At 37.3% G+C, this 15,431-nt stretch overlaps 1 protein-coding gene across 2 annotated transcripts; it reads right to left on the reverse strand.

Moving 5' to 3' along the window:
* Nucleotides 1-1,991: 1,991 nt before the first annotated feature.
* Nucleotides 1,992-13,852, reverse strand: LOC105199105 (longitudinals lacking protein, isoforms H/M/V). 2 transcript variants are annotated; one of them, XM_026133111.2, is made up of 3 exons: nt 12,853-13,852; nt 8,384-9,432; nt 1,992-7,046 (listed from the first exon to the last, which is right to left on the reverse strand). In XM_026133111.2, exons 2-3 carry the CDS (start codon nt 9,405-9,407, stop codon nt 6,394-6,396), a joined length of 1,677 nt encoding a protein of 558 aa, XP_025988896.1. In that variant the 5' UTR covers nt 9,408-9,432; nt 12,853-13,852; the 3' UTR covers nt 1,992-6,393. The 2 variants fall into 2 exon arrangements, with proteins under 2 accessions (XP_025988896.1, XP_011164365.1); XM_011166063.3 differs by lacking the exon at nt 12,853-13,852 and having other exon boundaries at nt 8,384-11,530.
* Between the last annotated feature and the right edge of the window lie 1,579 nt (nt 13,853-15,431).

The raw sequence follows: 15,431 nt of genomic DNA on the forward strand, positions 1-15,431 counted from the left end.
TCCCTCCCTCTTCCGCTGTCGCGATATTATTTGTGCCTTATTTATTCGTCGACTTAATTCTAAATCAATCAACTTATTATTATTCAGTTATTTTATTTTCCTCGTTATATTTGGATCAATAATTTAATAACAACGAAATGACTTCCATTATTTAAATGAAAATTCTATTTTCATTCACCTCTCTTATCGCGTGGTTTTAAAAATAATGACGTAAAAAATATATGAGCATTTGCAAAATGTATATGCTCGCCCAGCAAATATAAAATCACTCCTTCGTTATTATTAAATATATTCAATACACGTAATATTTTCAAATGTCATATAAATCAGTGTGAACAAGTTTTCATCATGATTTGGAAATAATGTTTCTAAAACATTTCAACAATGTTTTGAAAAAGAGCGCGCATCAAATAATCTTACTAAAATGTTTATAACGTGTCAATGTTACATATTACATTTAACTCCTCGCAGTCACACGGGATCGATTTGATCTCCAAAAAGTTTGAGGCAGTCTCTATATCTTTAGGTTTAATTTTTTTTCTTTTTTTAATTAAAAGAAATAAAAAATTAAAGTTTTATTGTTATTTTTTTTTAGTAAAACATTTTTCAGAAGTGTTTATTTTCGTAATCTTTTTTAATGTGTTACAATTGAATTCTTTGTAAAGCCACTATATACAATTGAAATCTTGGTAAAGTCACTCATAACATTTATACTAACTTAATAATTGAAAGAGATATTTAAAAATATTTTTAATCATCTACAGTTGTAAAAATTACTAGTTTTCTTTACAATATGTGATTAATATCCATATGTGTGCGACGTATTTTTACATAAATTTAAATATATATATGGGACGTTTCGTGTCAAACGAGCCACCTCTTTTTCTAAAAATTAACGCAACGGAAATAACTGTTTGAGGTCTCAAAATATTTGTATACTTATGTAGATTCGAATAGAACGTAGCGATTTGTAAAATTTAATACGGCGACTAAAATATGACGCCTGAAATCCAAAAAAGTCACGAATAATCTTTCAATATTCTCGATTAAAATGCGAAAACTTGACAAATCAGCTCGAAAATGATTACTATAAGGTTCTCGAGGTTATTGATTACGAATCTGGGTAGCGATCATGTAACTTTTTCCTTAGGGCGGAAAGGTGAAAAGTGAAAAATTTCTCCATTAACTTCAATGGCGAAAGATTTCACTTTTCATCTTTCTGCCTTAGGGAAAAAGAGTTAGTTACATGATCGGAACCCTAGAGACAAAATTCGAAATGGTGGATTTAAAATGGCCGGATTTGGAATTAGTTCATAAAACGTGAGTATTATAATTGTTGTTTATTGTTGTGTATTATCGAGTCAAAAACGGCAGCAAAGTATCGCATTACTTACAATTTTGTTCCTTTAATGACAAGGAAAGCATGTCCACTTTGGATTTTTATTACTCACGGAGCTTCAGAATATTTCGAGTTTTTATGTTATATTTCTCTTTGCTGTGCCGTTGAACCAATGGTCATTGTAGAATATTAGACTCCACAATACACAACAATAAACAACATGTATGTATGAAGAGATGTGACCAAGGATTAATTAAAAAATACACACGAGATGAACATTATCTCTAAATATTACTTTAACGTTTAAAGTGACGTCACGGATAAATGAGCATCGTTAAACCATTCGGCCATTTTTCTCTAGTTCCGCTTCCTTAATCGTCAACCAAGCTAGGGAAAATTTCGCGTGATAAAGATCCTAGAAAAACATAGAAAAGTGATCGTATTGACTATAGGACATCGAAATGTCTCGATCTCTTGTCATTGCGCGCGCACACACGTGTAAGCATACACACGCACACGTGAGTACGCGGGCACGAAACGATCGGTATTGCGAGGATACGCTACGGATCACTGAACTCGACATACCACGCATGTATCCCTCTAATCAAAGTAAACTTAATTAACGGGATTGATTATATAAGCGACAACGGTGTGTAAGATTATATGCTTTATTTTATAACAAACGCTCACAATTATTGATAACATACATTTCGTGGGAGCAAGTGTGTAAATATATAATATATATAATATATATAATATATATATTATAATATATGCACAAATCAATGTATATACTTGTATTTATTTAGATATATATATATGTATTACGCGCATTACATATATACGTGGGCGCGCATCGTGCGTGTGCGTGTAAGTCAACGTAGTAAAAAAAAAAAATCAGTCTTACAATCAGTCTTACATCGCTAATTGTTAAAGTGGCGTCGTCCACTCGTGACTATTTACAATTATGCCGGATGAAACGGAGGAAGGATCAAAATACGTCACACGGTAAAATAATTCCGCGTACTACCGCACTGTTTCACGCAACGTGTGGGTGAGATGGTTCGAGGACAACAAACAGTACAAAATCAACTCTAAATAGTTAACGCGCCGCGCTCACATCGTAAAGATTAATCAACGAATGAAGGCACGTACTAGAAAACCTCACAATGCATATACCATGTAATGAACGATGCGCGTCGGTGCTTCGAAATGCGCTTCGCAGACACACGTGAATTAAAATAGATATATTGCAGACTATATAAAATGTGCTCTCGCATCAACGCCGCATGATATATACTCTGATATACTCTAAACCAATTTGATTTTTATAAAAAAAAACAACGTACGTCGTACGTACGAATCAATACGTGAATATTTTCTTAATTACATATATATATTTTTTTTTCCCTTGTCTGCAAGATCCAATTTGATCTACGAACGAATAGATATTTCGGAAGAGTGTGTAATAAAAAGACAGATGAATAGTTTGTTCGAAGTCGCCAAATTCGTCAAAATCATCGTGTTGATAGGATTTTGACGAATGTCTTATTATGGTTCATGATACTCGATTAAAGTAGAATTTATCAAAGGCTAACAATAATAACATATCTTACAACTATTTGTACGATTTTACTTACAGTACAATCTGTAATCGGTATAAAAAAAATAATAATACGTATTAGATAACAGTGACTATAAAATAATATATTCGTTCTTAAATGAAGCATTTATTAGCGAGCTTCAAGTTGCCTTACGTAATACATTAACGGTAATTTAATGTCGGAGATCTTTAACATTATTGGATTTACATTTTATTAAAGATGTATTTGATCACATCGTAACAGGTACTTATTGGGCTTTATTTTATACCGCGTTTTGTAAATATCTTCTCTATATAAAAATTCTATTGCGATAAATATGGAATGACATACAATAATATATTGCGGAGGTAGAAATGTTCGAAGTAGCTTTGGTCTGCGTTTAGAGAGGCAAAGTATCGATGAAAAATTACGTCGATCCCTGCAGTTTCGTTCTTTCACGCGCGTTTCGAGTGGAAATGTATATTCCGCAACGCGTTTTTAATTGAACGTAATCTGTTTTACTGTATATATTTTCATAAATATATGTGTCTCGAGATAAAAACCAATGAAATCGTAAAATTTTTAATTTATTATTTCAATATATGGAACTACGTTAATATGTACAAATATCAAAAGGTTTAATCTTGTAACAAATTTGGATATTTATATTTTCCATCTCTCGAGGAGCGTTATTCGAAAGTAAACATTAATTTTTAGGCACTTTTCAATATTATCCGTAACGCAGATATAAATGCATAACATTTTAATATTAGTTATATTTTATATTTATATTTAAAAAAAAGAAGAAATAAAATAAAACATATGATTAAAATTATATCAATTAATAAAGTATTTATTTTGATTAATGAAATTAAAAAAAATTGATTTTCGGTATTTATATCTGTCTCTTTGCTTAATTGTGAATCGAAACTTCCTCGATACTTTGCCACGACAGGTTTGAGTATTTCAATAATCAATGATATGTGTGTATATGTGTTGTCTATGTGGTTGTGTGTATGCGTGTGTGTATACATTCACATTTCAAATCTGTATTTAATCAGTCTTACATTAATGAACACGTTTATACGAGGTAATTCGTTATTATCATGACTATTGATATGTTTGAGCAATATTGCAATCGTATCCCGGAATCATGGTCAGTAACGATCAAATACAACGAAGAAGTACTTACACAATTGCTAACAAATTAACAGTAGCATTTAAATAATCAATACAAAATAGTACGGAGTTCGCGAATGATAAGTTGGCAAGTAATAAACCATCAAAATTTATCGTTCCGAAAATACTTCCACGCTTGCAATTATTGCTGGTACCTTGTAGTAACATACTACCGAATATATCTCTCCATTATTGCATTAACTTTAACCGCGTTTACGTTAACACGATAGTGAGGAGACGAAAGAACATGGCGTCACTCGGGACTCCGTTCGTGAACCTCATACTATTTCGTTGTCAATTTGTTAAAGCTCTAATGCTATTACGGTAGACAAGGATGCCGCACAAAGGAATATGTCGCGAGACAAAAAAAGTTATTCTCAAATATTGCGCGATATGTAATACCAATTACAGATGTGTCTATCTTATCTAATAATTTTAGAAATACTCTTGAACGGAGTATCAGGATATTTATTTTCTATTTTACATTTTTTTCCCCTCTTTACAAGTATCCTTTTTTTTTATTTGTTTAAACTTTTACATAACGCCGTTGTTATACGCATTGAATAAAGTCTAAATTAATCTTTGGCTGGCGACACGTTCTTTTGTGCAAGTCATTGCTTTGTTGAACCTTATTCGCGTTAAATTTTAAAGAAATTTAAGGCCGCTATATTTTATTAGTCTACCGCTAGACTACGCGCGAGCAGCGAATCACGAACAACGAATCAAAAAAATTTGCAATAATTAACAGCTTTAATTTTGTAAATTTCTTTCTTTTTATGCGCATTATGGTCATATTCGTAAAACAAATTTTTCGTGCGGGAATAAATACGCTTAAGTTCTGTATCAAGATGCATGACGGAACAGCTAGGATGAAACATTTTGGTAAAAATGTCATCTTAGCTATCTGCCAGCAGATTCGATTCGAGAACGTCGCGATAGATTGGCGCATCAATTACGTCTGCGTTAATTTCGCGTTCTGCCAATATAATTTGACCCGCCGATATAATTTGACGGCGGATTGCCAACAAAAACTGAGCAGAATTTATTATTTCGTAAAACTCATAGAAATGGAATATATCGTTTCTGGTCACAGAATGATAGATTTCCCGGTTTACTGCTCAGTTTCTGCGGTTTTAATCCGCCATCATATTCATGTTCTGCGTATATTCTGTTAACATATTTCGTTACATTCTGCCCAGAGCCGGGACTAGACGTTTCGGCGCAAAAGAAGAAAAATAGACCCCTTAGTAACAGAAATTTATATTTCTTTTACAACACGTAATAAGAAATGTAATATTAATTAATAGTATTTAATACATTAATATTAATTTAATAAGACCACATATAATCACGTGTATGTTACAAACATACAGGTCACGTGTATATGTATAATTACAAAACAAAACGTAGTTACTAAAATCAGAGTATTTTACATTTACATAGACAACATTGATTCTTAAGAATTTACAGGAAATGTATTTTTTTTTTTTATTTAAAATAATACTTTTCGTGCTCTGATTGCAATTGGTCAATTATTTTATTAAAATTTAAATTCTCATATATTTTATTTTCAATTGAAAGAATTTGCGTAATTTTTCTAAATTTATTAATAATCTTAGATTATTTCTTATCAACTTCAATTTACTAAAAACTTTTTCTCCACAAAACCACTATTACCGGAATAGTTAGAAACATTTCGTATGCTTCCTTTAAGTTCGAACGCGATTCAGTTAAAGAGTAATCATGAATTAATTTGAAAAAGTCTAAAATAGAAGCTGACTTTTTATATTAGGAAGTATCAAGGCTGCATGCTGCTTGAAACTCAGCATTTCAGAAGAAGTTTCAATTGCATGTAGATCATTTACATACTTTAAATTTATATTGCAATTTTTGCGCCCCTTAAATTTTTTTTTACATGCAAATGCCTCATTCATTGCACCCTAGTTCCGGCTCTGGTTCTGCCGATCGAATTTACGGCAGTTACTCTGTTTTCGATTACATCAGATATGAAAATACACATTCGATAAAGAAATATGAGAAATATGCGGGAAGAAAACTCTTCCGCGGCTACACACGACGGATAGAGCAATAAGATGGAGTAACAAGGAGGTTCAACGTCAAAATAAATCTTATCTATCGTAATAAATCCCGTAATTTGCTCGAGAAATAGAAAAAATCGTGAAAGACAAGAGGTATAGAGTACCTAAAGTGACACAATTTCAATTTTGAACGAGTTGAACGCAAGTTGAACTTTACTCGTATCTTATTACTCCGATCATTAGGCCACAAGAGTTAGCTGTAATCCTTGCTATCCAGCTCCGTTTCCTGCAGCTCGTCTTTAATCACGGTGGCCGACGTGGCGGTCGGCGACACTATCACCGGAACGTCGGACTTGCGACTCACCGATAGATCCTCCACCTGATCAGCCAGGTCCTGCTGCTGCTGCTGCTGTTGCTGCCTCTGCTTAGCGCAGCGTATCACAGGACTCGAGCTGCAACGGGCCATCGAGTCCGATATTACGTCACGGTCCTGCGACGTGTCCTTCACCCCCCTCGCGTAAGCGGCCTCGAAGGCCGCGTTACTCGTACCGGCCAGACTCTCGAGGCTGACGTTAGCGCTGCCGCCACCCTCGTTCTCGATCTCGGGATTAGTGCCGCCGCTGTTGCCGTCGTAAAGAGCGCCGTTCACGTTGGCGCCGATGCCGAACGGGAAGCAGGCCCCGCTTCCTCCGTTGCTGCTCGTCGACCGCTTGAACGGCCGCGACGTCGGGATCCCGAGCTTCTTCACCTTGTCGTAAAGCGTACGCGACGGCACGCCAAATTTTCGCGCCGCTGCGACGGCGCTCATTCCACCCCTCACTGCCTCGATCGCCCCGGTGATGTCGTCGCGGGTGTACTGCTTGTAGCGTTTCCACTCGGGCTTCGGCTGGACGCAGTCCGCGGCAGCTGTATAATTGATCAAAATTATTAATGTTGTCGTTAGAGATAACATTTGGAAATATTATATATCGAGGCATATAGAAATAAAATGTACGTGTTAACGTATCGTTGCGTCCTCCATACTTCGCTTTTCTCACGACACTTCCGTACTCTAATTACACTTGCGCGAAATAAAGGAAACTTTGTTTGCATATAAATGAAAGAAGTTTGTCAAATTGTCGAAAACTATCGGATTAACTGCACAATGACCTGTCGTCAACGATCGTTAAGATTCAGTTAGATCCGGATACCGATTTTCTTTCGCGGTTGATTGATTCGAAGATCGACATTGTCAAATGGAATGCGAAGGCGGAGCGGCACAACAATATTATAAACGTTAATTTTATTATAAAAATATGCTTTCGCAAGTTGTTTTTGAACTTGTCAAAATGGTACATTTGTTGTGTTAATTTTATAAAATAACTTAATATATTTATTTTATGAAATTAACGCTAAACAAAATTTGAGTGGACCGTTTAGATTAGAGCATGCAATATATGTTAAATTTAACACGAATTTTCCAACTTTGCACAAAAGATATGAATATATAAAAATAGATCGAGGTGATATAAGTTCGTTGTCGTCCTGAGTCGCGATCATTCTCCGCTGCGGCTAATTTTACAGCAAAAGCGTGCACTGAGAGAACGGTAAAATAATTAAGAGTGCCATTTTCATAATGTTAATAATAACATATAGTGCGCTGCATGTCTCGCAAATAAAAAATTATTAACATTACTTCCTTCATATTAATAACAATTATAACGAACTATATTCAAATGTGCATCGAGAAAGAAAATATTTGTGACTACATACAACTAACTATTAAAACAAGGGAGTTACATGATAGCTAAAATTAATGTTATCGTAAATATTTTTTTTACATTTATCGAGGCATGCAAAATTGTATCTTAATAGTTTTCTTTTTAACGCATTGTATGTTATTATTGGTCACGTTACTGCAGCAATGAAAAGTAGAATTAAGTAAAATTCCTAATCGTAATTACTTGAATATTCAATTATTGCCACAAATGCCAAATACTTTTCTTTCAGTGTACATTAAAATAATATTACAATGTTATTAATTTAAAGGAAATAACTTTTCGTTTTCGTATTTATTTATTAAACTGTAACTCTTCGTTTACCTTGGGGACTCACTTCCGCGTCTTTATCGCAATCGCCCGTTTGTAAGTTTTGTTCTCTTAACGTGACCAAAATATTTCTTATTTGTAGATAATTACTTCGCAGATTATCATATACAGCGTAGAAATTATCAGGCACTCCAAACTTTGAGGTGTTAGGACTACCTGAATTTCGAACAGTATCTCCGCCGTACGATTGCGGCGACGTCTGTCTGTCGTCCTCGTCCATGTAGGAGACGTCGGCGTGGGCGCTTTCGCCGTGGGCCAGATCGTTGTTGCGGCGGTTCTCGGTGTCGTTCGTGGATCCGTTGCTGCTCGCGTTGCGGTAGTGCACCGGCTCGTGGCTGTCCGGTTGCAGCAGCGACATAGGCTGCGAGCTGTCGACATGGGACTGACCGAGTACCGTGCGCAGTATCGGCGTGTCGGTGTTCATCAGCAGAGGCGACGGTGGTAACAGCTTCCGGCGCTTGAACGGCGAGGTCTCGATACCGTTGTCGTAGGATCCGCCACCGCCGCTGCTGCCGCTGCCTCCGCCGCTACCAACGAGAGCAGAGGAAGACATCGACGTCGGAAGCTGATGGCCCGCGCCAGCGTGCAACAGAGGCCACGTGATTGGTAATGAGTTAGTCAACGGGTGACTGCGATCGAGCGAGACTCCTCCGGATTTGCCATAAAGGGAGGAGTAATCACAGGTGGAGTGTGGCGGTGACATGTGACTGGCGCCGCCACCACCGGTGCTAGTGCTGATAGCCGGTGGCGGCGACATCGACGTGTCTATCGCATCCTCGCGGCGAAGGTCGCGCGCCGTAGTACGGTTGCTGTGTTCCTCCACCAGACCCTTCACCTTCAGCACTTGCGCGACCTTGAGCAGACCGGGTAGTTGGTCCTGCGCCACGTTCACCTCACCGCGATACATGTACTCCAGTATCGCCTTGATCTCGGAATACTTGACATCCTTCAGGACGATTATCGGATACTGGTTCGGCACGTCGTGAAATAGAGTTTGGAAGTACGTTGAGCATGCGGCTAGCACGATCTTATGGCACTGAACCGTCCGACCGCAGTCGACGGCGAGGGTGACGTCGGTGAAGGACTCGTTGTGAAGCAGCTCGTCGAAAACGTTGAGCAGGTTCGAGCGATGATTGTTCCATCGGAGGCAGTACTGTTGAGAGGTAGACATGGTGTCCATGGGATGCGTGAGACCTGCGTGAGACCTGTGGCAAACACACTCTCGTTCAAAGACGCGTACACGACTGCAATTCGACTGATTTGGCCAAGCAAAGAAATAGGAAATGCGGTTGCCCCTCCCTTCCCCTTCCCTCCCTTCCCTCCCTTCCTCGCCCTAACGCTAGATTACTAGACCTATTGATAACGCATATTTGAAAATAAAATGAGACAATAATTATATCAGAACTTATCTAAGCTGTAGAAACTAGACAATTTCATAATGGATCTTTTTCCAAACATGTTACCTGGCATGCATTATTTGTACATGCGATATGATGGCCCTTTCTCTCTCGCAACATGTTGAATAAACAAAAATCTCATCCTATCTGTGTGGAATTACCGATAAAATCAGGTAAAAGTAATTGAAATAATCTCGGCTTGACCTTCGACTTTCAATCTTGTGCAAACAGATATATGGTAATGTTGAAAATTTAAGAAATTGTATAGACGATTTTCACGAAAAAAAAAAAAACGAGTTCGTGTTTATCGAGAAATTTACGGCACGATCATATAACTTTATTATCTCAGTTATTAATAAATCTGCAAAACAAAGCGGATCTTTTTGATATCTAAATTTCAATATCTAAATTTAATAATATCTAAATTTCTGATATCTAAATTTAAACATTCTATGAAATAATTATATGTTGTTACATAATGCTTATTATCTAGAGATTCATGCGATATCTGTATTGGATGGTCCCTTTACAAAGACCTCTCTTTTACATCGAAATAAAGACGGATGTGCATTTCAAAATACGACAAACGCGTTTCGAATAACTTATTTCATATACAAATAACAATTTAGATGCCTGAAATAAAAATGCTCGCGTTTCTTTCCGCATACTTCGTTAATTTACTTTGACCAACAATCCCAGATAGCACAGGACGTTCTATGCACATTGGTAAACATTCTATGAACATCCGCGTATATCTATAAAATATTCATAAACGTCCATAGAATGTTCCGTGCTATCTGGGATTTGTACGGTCAGTCCCAAGTTTTCAATACGACTGTTTTCGAAAGCAAAGATTATACGTATCTAAGGTCCGAATGCGATTACAGAAAGAAAATAAGACGAATATGGCACACCTACAAAATACGAACTAGAAAATGACCACGATGATAAAAACGCGATAAGATTGTCTGTGCGAGACGCAAACTATTTACACACCAAGAGCACCGATGAAGCATTCTATTATATATATAAGTTTTTTTTCCCAACCACATTTTACATGTCAAACAAAAACAAAGTGCTTGTCTGCAATAATAATAAAAGTCTTTTGCAAACGCTTTACAATCGTATTACCGAAATAGCTATTAACATAATACAATAATAATATTATAATGTTAATGCGAATTGCATCAAAATATCATTACACCGAGATCTCGTCGTAAAAGCCAGATAAAATTGCATTACGCCGATGAAATTATAATGCGATCTACAAATGCATCCCTCAATAATTGCGCGCGACTCTCGTCGATTCCTGCCAAGTTTAATTATTATTTTTGTACACGGTTTAAATGTACACGATCGTCGATTGAGAACGGTAACGTACGGTCGAGACACTCTCAGGATTACTTCAGAAGATTCGTGTGCGTGAGAGGAAGGAAAAATATTTCTTCAATTTTTACGACCATAAAATGAAGGCAAAGTCAGCGTGAAAACGGTGAAAGAAAAAGTTTAGTAGGCAAACTTACCTGACCATTGCTTTTTACCTATAAGTGCCTTTTCACACGTTAAGAACCGTACTACGAAGATGCGAATGAGTAACTGATTCTGCTAGTCTGTTTAGAAATGATATTTCAATCCTGCGTTCATATCGATCTCGATTAGAGAATGTTTGTAAATACTTTCGTAACGTTCTGCAAATGCCGCAGAAACATCGAGAATCGGGAATCTTTAAAATTACACGATTTTCTCTATTTTAAACGATAACGACAGACTTTGTACAAATGACGAATAAGTAGCGTTTTCCAAAGGTCTTATCGAGCACAACTTATTTCGTTCGCAAGGATTTATACACTGAGAAAAAAAAGTTATTTAACTTGACTAAATTTTTCAGCTCGATTGAATTTCTTCAATTCAAACATTTACATATTTAATTAATCAAATACGTAAATATATATATATTTAAATTGAAGTTTCTTTATATATTTATAAATAGTTAAACTGAGAAAAATTTAATCGAGTTGCAAAATTGAGTGAAGTTTTTTTTTATATATTTAAGTCAAATACGTAAATAGTTGAACTGAAAAAATTTTAATCGAGTTGAAAAATTTAGTCAAATTAATAACTTCTCTTTCTCACAAGTACAAACTCCTCTTCGTTCTTTTTATTGACTTAATTTTTGCACTATCTCTAGTTAAACTTGCATAATTTATTTCTGACACTTTAATGTACATACATAAAATTCATAAACAATCTTGTCTATCTCTGTCGTGCGTCATTTTACGCACATATTTCACAGATTAGTAAAGAATATTTATTTATCTGTTTTATTTTCCTTCTTGGAATTGGATATTTATTAGATTTATCTATCGTGGGTCCGCCACCCTTTTCCGCCTCTATTTTTCCCCCATTTTCCGTGAAATGATCGAGATAATGAGAGAAAATGAAACGATCGATGTTCCGTGGTTATAGGGTGAGATCGCGTCGCGAGGGGAAGTCAGTTGATATTTGCATTTCTCTTGGATGAGTAGGGTGAGTCCGCGCGCTCTCACCGACTTGGCGTTGGGTCGGCTCAATCGGGTCGACCCAGTAGAAATTAGGAGCAAGCACGATAAGAAGAGAGATAAGGGCTCCGTAAACTGTAGAAAATGCTGCATACGTGGAAGCGCATGATATAATGCCTAACGATCCATCTTGACGTTTTAATATGGTCGACCTACAAATTGTTTTCGACCAAGTTGCTCGCCAAAAGATGAAAACGTAACTCGCGAAAAAAGCTGACGAGGAAAAGAGGGATGTAAGAAAAATATCGGCGATGGCAAATTACTTGGGAAAACGAAAGCCGAAACCCACCCATGTAACGTTAGAATAACTTCTCCAAGTGAAAAAAAAAATATTTTCATGAATACCAATATAGATAAGTGCAAGCGAAGAGATGTTAGAGTTTCAAAAGGTTGAGAATGAGTTTTATTAACTCTTAAATGGTACAGGATCGATAAAATAAAAGTTGTCGATTAGCCGAGTATTTTTTCTTGAAAAGTTTCAGGAATTTCATGTAACTTTCCTTTAATAAGGTCGCAGAAGAAGAAAAGTTTGTTTAAATGCCCTCGGTGCCCTTTGCATTACGGCGAGCGAAAAGTCTGCCGATGCGGATTAGTTTCGTCTTCTCGCGCGGGGCGCGGCGGCGTCGGGTCGTCGGAAGCGCGAGAGGAGGAAAAAGTGCGTTGAACTTACTTGATGACTTTGCTCGTCTCGCGGACGGCGAAACACGAGGCGGGATCTAATAAAAGCGAGCGCAGCGAGCGTTTGGAGAGTGGATTGCAGGCTGGAGAGACCGATGTTGCTCCTCTCCTATGTCGCGCGACTCTCTGGACGATTTCCCGCGGATATAGGGCACGGATGGACGATCAAGAAACGGCAGGCCACTTGACGCTTGTTATCGACATGTCCCATACGATCTCTTTTTTTCCCCGCCCGCTTCTTCCTCCCTCTTCTTCGACTCGTCTAGCGGGTACGACGACGACGACTTGCGTGCACTTGGAGGAGCGCGCGCGCTTTCCTCCTCCCCGCTAACCGCTCTCTCCCTCTCTCCCTCTCTCTTTTTCCCTCGCGTATAACTTACCTATATGTCGTATGTAACGCGTACACGCCTCACGCGGAGGACATGCCGCACGCGGAGAAGACGAGTGAAAGAGGAAAGAAAACACACGACGTATACACAGCCGGGCACGCACTCCTCATTTCACGCACACCCACCACCCATCCCACCCTACGTTGTCGCGATCGCGGTTGCACCTACGCGCGGTGGAGGACCATGCGCGCCCGCACGCAAGAAAGTCGCACGTTCTCCACAACACACGGGATTGTGGCCCGTCCGCGCGCGCCGGGAAAGAAAACCTTTCGTCCTGCCCGCTCGACGACCACTGACGCTTGCACCATGCCGTACAACGTAGCCTAGCACGTCACGCAGCGACGATCATAGGGGTGGTGAAGCGATGTCCGTGAGCTTCTTTCTTCATGTGAGAGAGCCAATGGCGTAGAGCTTCCCTAAGGCCACAGCCATAAGTCCCCGCCCCAACAGAGACAGCTCTCACCATAATTCCCGCAAGAGTGATCAATTAATGCAATTCGAATCCCCTGTATTAAGAAGGACCGCCCACGTCGGAAGCGTGTGACGAAAATGTCAGCAGCGGGTGCCGTCAAGTTGAAAACTTTCGCGCAAACGAGCAAATTATGGAAAAATATTCAATCCGATATTTTAGTCTTTTTCTAATCGCGCTGACACGACTCCGCCGGACTCTTTGGAGGTTCAATGGTCAGAAAACGTCCACATAGGCAGAAAAAATTCGAGAGGAAATTTGGTCACGCTTTTCAAACAGCTTCAAATCTGGAAGAGGAAAAAAAAATTACAGGCAACGTGTACACACAAGAGGGAGAGGGATTCTACACCATGATATTTTCACATACGAACGATGAAGGGAGGGAAGAGGGATGGTTGCACCGATGTTATATTTAGCAAACCGCTGCTCGTGCATTAGGCATATTCGTGCACGGGGAGAAGGATTTTGCTGAAATGTCTAACAATTTTACTAAAGATCTCTGAAAATAATTTCATTAGATTTAGCATTGTAATAATTATAACGGACGTTCAAGTATGACGTGCAATGGTGCAAAAAGTTTTCACACTCTGGCAATCGGCTTGAACACTTCAAATAATTATTTTGGTCTGATTTTCAGATCTGTGTATTTAACTGAAGTTTTAAATATCTTAGCGAAATCATTTGTCCGATGTTTATAAGTATTTCAGAATGTTAATTAACAATAATCCTTTAAGCGTATAACGCTTGATATTAAATATTCTCCCTCCCTTTCTCTCTCTCTCTCTCTCTCTCTCTCTTTCTCTCTCTAGTTATAATAATATAATATAATATTAAATAATATTTTTGAGATATTAATATAAGTGTGTTTTTTTTTATTAAATAAAATTAAGTTTATGCAAAAAAAAAAAATAAAATTTAAACGTGCCATTTATCATTAATAACTTTATAATATATTTGAAAGAAATGTTTATTCTTTCAGATCTCAAAACTGCAACAAATGTTTTTTATAATATTCCACGGATATTATTAAAAAAATATTAAATAATATTGATAGTAGTATTACTTTAATTTTTAACAATATTCGTATAATATTGTATTATAGGAATTAATCATATTTTGTGGGGCGCCGACTATTTAATTAATACAATTAACATTCAATTTTTTAAATAGTTTAATACATATACTAAAGTAAGCGTGGGAAAAATAATATATCGATAATATTTCCAATATACTTTTTTATAATTGATTTTGATCTGATTTTCAATCAGCCTCAAACTACACTCTCGCTGAAAGAAATAGCAATTTTACATGTACATGCGTCGTCTGTATAATTTTTTGCTTATCACGATATATTTAAACAATGTGCTATTTCGCGTAAATAGATCGGAACGATTGCAATCCAATCACTTGCGTGAATAATAGATGTTGGTGTGACCAAATTAACGGTGAAATAGAATCGTTTCCAATAATGTTATTTATAATCGTGTCGCATAGTTACAAACTGATAAAACTATGTAAACGAGCAAAGCATTAACATCTGTGTTGTAATTAAGTATTTACAAAATCTGACTTCCGACGCGATGTTGTGAGTAATCGTGCGTGCAGCCAGAGGAAAATATGTAAAACTTACGCCATTGTGCCATATGCGTATGTGATAGTGAGGCATTTCGGCGCATCGTCGCACGCGTGTATACGCGTGTACACACGCACTTA

The sequence above is a fragment of the Solenopsis invicta genome, chromosome 2 (assembly GCF_016802725.1).
Source record: "Solenopsis invicta isolate M01_SB chromosome 2, UNIL_Sinv_3.0, whole genome shotgun sequence".
NCBI lineage: Eukaryota > Metazoa > Arthropoda > Insecta > Hymenoptera > Formicidae > Solenopsis > Solenopsis invicta.